The sequence below is a fragment of the Eptatretus burgeri genome, chromosome 1, assembly GCF_056783735.1.
Source record: "Eptatretus burgeri isolate ZD-2024b chromosome 1, Ebu_testis_v1, whole genome shotgun sequence".
NCBI lineage: Eukaryota > Metazoa > Chordata > Myxini > Myxiniformes > Myxinidae > Eptatretus > Eptatretus burgeri.
Genome location: NC_140961.1, coordinates 28,950,660 through 28,956,659, shown reverse-complemented (window position 1 = coordinate 28,956,659; position 6,000 = coordinate 28,950,660). Strand labels below are relative to the sequence as shown.

The following is a 6,000-nucleotide window of genomic DNA, read 5'->3' as shown; positions in this document are numbered from 1 at the left end:
TCTCTCTCCCTCCTAATAAAACGCAGAACTCTCCTCCCGTGTGTGCGTGTGCGTGTGCGCGCACATGTCTCATCCATCCCCTCCTTGCACCCTCCCTCCCCCAGTGTATAGCAACGTTTGGTGAGGTGTTGCTCTCCCTACCCCCCCCCCTTCTTGCTCTCTGCTCCCCCTTCTTCATCCGCTCTCTCCTTACACCTGCCGCCCCTCTCCCTCTTTGTCCCTCCCCCCTTCTTATTGTCCCCGTCAGCGAAGCGACGGGCTGTATTTGCTCGTTAATAATAAACCACGACTTGTATTTTAATATTCCTCGATATATGACCTGAACTGCTGATCCTTTTCATTCTCTTTCATGTGACATGAAAACCATCAAGGTTAAATCCAAGGAGAATAAGTTTGTAAGTACTGGTTTTATTTTTCATGGTTTTTTTTTTTTCACATTATCATTCTGAGTTTGCTGAGGTTAAGACGAGGACTGTCGTGATGGCTGTGCATGTCGGCCATGCTTGTGACCCAATTTTGCATGCGCATCTGTGCACTCCAGCAACAGGGAAGTAGCGACCCTTACTGCTTTGTGGAATTTCACGAGCACAGGCATGCAGCAGCTGCGCTGGGAGCCATGAACGGCCGTAAGATATTGGGCAAGGTGAGCTAAGACTGAGATTGCAATCCAAAATGCTGTTGATGCCGGGTTGCCAGGTTGTTCTGATGCCAATCGTTTTGGTTATTCTGATGATTCGTTCCTATGGTTTCTGCCAATGTAGTTTTTTGTTTTTTCAGTCATCGTCTTAAATGTTTTTGAATTCTAATTATTATTACCTCCGCCACCGAAGGTGAAGGAGGTTATGTTTTCACCCCTTTCTGTCTGTTTGTGTACAGGATATCTCAAAAAGTTGTGGACGGATCCGGATGAAATTTTGTGGACAGGTTGGGTGTGTGACAAGGACGAACTGATTTGATTTTGGTGAAGATCGGATCCGGACTACTAGAATCTTTAAAAGTGATTATTCACCATTGAGAGATGGTACCAAAAATGATATATAGCATGATATCTCAAAAGGTTGTGGACGGATTCGGATGAATGTTGGTGGACACGTTGGGTGTGTCACAATGATGAATTGATTCGATTTTGTTGAAGATCTGAATCTGGATCTGGATACAAGAATTATTTAATCTTCTAAGTGATTATTCACCATTGAGAGATAGGGCCAAAAACGATATAGTACTTACTGTGTGGCATGATATTTCAAAAATGCATTGGGCCCAATATGTTCTCGTAGATCAGGCATCACGTGACTGAGGTATGCACTCTACCGAATGCCCTTTTAGTTTTTGCATGGTTCTCATATCGTGCTCTTTAAGTTGTGGTGAGTTCATCATCACCATTCGACTCCTTACAGATATTTACTATTAAATACTTTTAAACATTTACTCTTGATTTTCATGTGCAAGTGACACACATGCAATCACCATGGCAAAAAAAAGTGTGAAAGTGATGTGCCTTTTTTGTTTACTATTTATAAACTTCTGGGTTTAAACCGCTATTTTAAAACTTTTTGGTTTGGCGAGGTGGTGTTTCCATCTGAACCATTGGCCTATAATGCTAAGAACCCAGGTTCAAATCCCATATACTACTATATGTACTGAACGGATGGATGGACGCATGCAGGTACACTGAGACCGAGCTCTTTTTACATCTTAGATTTGCTCTTGTAATCCACGTAAATGGTAACTACACTGATGCTTTTTTTCTCTTTTCTGTGATTATATGTGGAAGCTCCCAAATGAGCCTTGGATTATGTAAAAAAAAAAAAGATGATTAAAAAAGAGAACACCTGTCTTGTCAAAGCACATGTTTCTTAAATTCTGTTCTTTCAATGGCGACTGCCAGTTTTTACTTTTATAAGACTCATATAATAGGACTTCAGTTGCCCCATGTGTACTTCAACCAACATGTCTGGCCCCTTCCACCCCTTGCCCCCCCTCCCACCCATTGTTTCAGGAAGTGAAAGTTAACTGGGCCACAACACCCAGCAACCTAAAGAAAGACACAAGCAGTAAGTATGATTTTTGTTGTTCCTATTCTCATTCATTCCTGGTGGAACCTTTTGCCATCTTTCAACTAACTTTGCTTTTGGTGGAAATTGTGGGGATTTGCTATGGTGGGCCATCAACTTCGCTTTTTATTATTATTATTATTATTATTATTATTATTATTATTATTATTATTATCATTTTTGGGGTAGCGTTATTTTCAATTTTTGGTGGTTAATCCCTGCAGATCACTACCATGTGTTTGTGGGAGACCTCAGTCCAGAAATTTCTACGGATGACCTTCGTCAAGCATTTGCACCATTTGGAAAAATCTCGTAAGTTATTGCGTCGTCTGTTTGTTTGTTTTGATTTTTTTTTGCTTCCTGCGAATATTTGCATATCTCTACAGTTCTATGCTTCCTGATTCTTTCCCTGAGAGACTTTAAATGCTTTTGATTAACATATTGTTTTGTTGAAACCAATAGCCTCAAGCTTTCGGTGAGTTGTGGTATTTTTGTTTCCTCCTTAAATTTAGTCGACTTGCTTTGGCAGTGATGTTATGCGAAGTAAACAATTAACCTTCTTGCAGCATTCCAAATGCTGTCAAGTATTTATGTCTCCTTGTGTTCAAATGCTTTTTTGGCCTGGGCATTTCCCTTTATCCACTTCTATGAAGAAAGTAGAGAATATGTGAAATGACTTCCAAACTAATCTTGCATAATTTTGCCAGTTCCAAAGTGCCACTCAAACTTCTTTTTTTTTCAATGGAAAGTGTTCAGACAAAGATTCTGTTTGTGCAGGAACATGGACGATGATTTGCTCAAACATAACCTAATGTAGTGCCAAAAGCTGAATGAACTGATTTTCCGTGCATGTTTAAATGCCATGCTCGATGTAAAGGATAAAATTTCTTCACATCTGCTCAGTTGTGACCTGACTGAAAATCAAAAGTTGATGTGCAGCAACATTACAAGACGAACAAAATGTCTGTAGTTTATGTTGCCGGATTTATTTTCCCATTTTGGAGCACTGATTCAGCATCTTAGATGAGCACTATCTTTCCTGTCAGTTTGTTCAATCCCTTTGTTGTCTTGAGCATGGATGAAATACCCAACACTCAATTTTGGCAATTTCAAAATGATTAGCATATCGTAGATTTACATTACTACTCTTGCCAGAGATGGTGCATTGCATTTGGGTCCGTTTGTCCACGCACAATGTGCTAACGCAGGCCACAAACGCCACCTGGTGTTCGCCAGTAGTACACATTCTATTTTTTTTTCAACTAAGAACCTCCGCCAAATATGTACAATTAGAATGCGAGTACGTCTATAAAGTACTGTACATGTATTAAGAGTGTGAGACGTCTAAAAGTACTTGTATTAAGAACGTGAGTGCATCTATAAAGTAGGTACGACAAAAATACGTCTCCGTCATTAAAATTTCTACGTACATGTGTCGATAAAATACATATGATTAGAACGTTAATTTATACAGTAAACCTGAAAATGTCTGTTTGTCTGCTGCATGAACATCAACCTATGTCGTCGATTCATCGTCAACACACCAGCATGCAAAATTCACCACACACCGAGTCTGGCCTCTGATTGCTCTTTCTAGTTGGTATTTTTCTTAGATCTGGTGGACAACCGAAGCTAAATCGGAGGGCTGCAGGTGCAGGTTCCCTCGAGCAACTCCAAGTGCCGCAAGACCCCATCTTGCAATTACGAGCCAAAAATGATGCATTTAAATTGAAACAAAGCTACGTTGCATTGTATGAACATGAAGACCAACAACACAAAATAAAGCATTTTCAGTCTTAGGTATACCACTTGGTTAATGTGACTTCTGGGTGACCATGTTTTGTATAAGCTTTTAAAGAGACCAAAAGACAGTATGAAGTATAAAAGCGGGGGAGGGGTTGGTGTGGGTTGGTTGCCCACCACTAAACTTGATGTTGGATTGCACTTTTGGCATTTTTTTTGTTTAAGCAGGAATTTTTTCATAAAAAGTATTAATTGTACATGATAACTTCAAATGTACAAATATGAATTGTACAATCGGTGACGTTTGCCTTTTTGAGGTTTAATAACTTGGCAAAATTCGTACCCTTAATGAATAGTTGGTTGTTTTTTCTGACTATTTCTCCTTTTAAAGAAAAATATAGTGTATTTTTGATCGGTTTATCATATCATTCTTATTTTACGTGATGTGTTCCTCCTGTTAATAAAACTTGGGCGATTCAAGTCCATTGTATTGTTAAGCACTTTCTGAATCATTTTGTTAGCTTTGGATTCATGTTTCTCATGGTTCTACAAATAAGAGCCTGTTTTTTTAAGCACAAGGTTTGAAAAAAACGTTCACCCCCCCCCCCCAATGCAGTTGTATGTTTTTTAAGAGACGATCATGTGATGTAAATGTAGTAAAACCTGTTTCGACATCTGCATCATGATTTGTGATTATAAAATGAGAGCCATAGTCCCAGGAAGACATTTTGAGCACAATGCTTTCAAATCAGCTATAGTTAAGTTTGGTGGAATTCGATTCGTTTATTTATTTAATACTTTTGATGGTTAAAACCGATGTTTATCTTTGTGAGCATTTATTTCGATTTTTATCAATTTTAAATTTTCAGCATTACTCAATTCTTACAGCACGTAATACCTCTGGTATTATGACATTTCTGTTTAACCAGCCATGAAACAGGTAACTGAGTATACTCTTTCTCAACTTTAACCCCACGCATGCACACACATGCACTGTCTGTACACTGAATGCTCCGCTCCACAGCCAGCTGTTTTCGTACACATTTAAATACCTGCCTCACTCAATGCGTTTTCTATGCAATAATGGAACGCTAAAAAGTTGTTAACCATCCTTCTTTATGTCTCCTTTCTATAAATTCCCCCGATTAACGATGTAAATATATATATATATATATATATATATATATATATTTTTTTTTTTATAAGTTATTATTTAAAAAATTTTTTTTTTCGTGTCTTCTCGTCGGTCTCCAAGTGTGATCTGAAATCGCCATTTACTGATTAAAAAATCGAATCCTGCCAAGCTTAATTATAGTCTTGTATCCTTCCCCTGCCCTCTCCACTCCCCCCCCATCCAATTTTCTGTAATGTTGCATTTGCTGCTTTTTTGCACTGTCAAGTTTTTAATAACAGAATAACTATATGTTGTCTTGTGATTTGTATAGTTCTTTCTTCGTCTTCTGAAAAGTCTAAATTCTTTTTTTAAAATTTGCAGCCATCCACAACACCAAATGCCGAAGTATAGAGAATTCACACCGAGAGAATAAGAATTTATAACAGGCGATGTATGCCTTTTTAATTCCTATACTCCTCATTTCATTGCATTTTCTATCTTTTAAAACAATACATTTATTTGTCTTTATGCATGTTTTATTGCTTATTTTAAAGGATTGAGTGATGTTAAAAAAAAAAAAAACTGGCATGTATTTTTTTCTTTTCTTTCTTTTTTTAACTTTGAGTAATTATACAGTTTGAAGTCACTCTTTAAACTTTATTCATCTGTTTCTTTCCAGCGATGCTCGAGTAGTTAAAGACTTGGCCACAGGCAAATCTAAAGGATATGGTTTTGTCTCTTTCTTCCAGAAACTGGTAAGTCAGATGGGAAAACTCCGGACGTTGCAGAGGTGACCTTTTAAAGTTACTTCTTTTAGCTAATGTATTATCATTGCGCACATTTTCCTTGTTCGTGTGAATTATTTGTGGTTAAGTTGCTCTAGTTTAGTCTGGTTACATGTTTTTCCTATTGCCGTGTGTACTGTGTTTTTATTTTTTATTTTTTTAAGGATGCAGAACGTGCTATTCAGAACATGGGAGGTCAGTGGCTTGGTGCTCGACCAATTCGCACCAACTGGGCAACACGCAAGCCACAGGCACCCAAGAACCCTCCAGAAAGTATGCATCTTTCACACTATCTTCAATTTTT

The 6,000-nt window shown here is 38.0% G+C and overlaps 1 protein-coding gene across 2 annotated transcripts in view; it reads left to right on the top strand.

Annotated features, from left to right (window-relative positions):
• The window catches only part of TIAL1 (TIA1 cytotoxic granule associated RNA binding protein like 1), a 47,443-nt gene that overhangs the window by 21,389 nt on the left and 20,054 nt on the right, over positions 1-6,000 (top strand). For both annotated transcript variants that reach the window (XM_085876952.1, XM_085876944.1), the window contains exons 3-8: positions 372-395; positions 542-643; positions 2,000-2,054; positions 2,279-2,366; positions 5,591-5,666; positions 5,861-5,969. In XM_085876952.1, the coding sequence (XP_085733078.1) occupies positions 372-395; positions 542-643; positions 2,000-2,054; positions 2,279-2,366; positions 5,591-5,666; positions 5,861-5,969 (454 nt within the window). The remainder of the gene's footprint in view (positions 1-371; positions 396-541; positions 644-1,999; positions 2,055-2,278; positions 2,367-5,590; positions 5,667-5,860; positions 5,970-6,000) is intronic.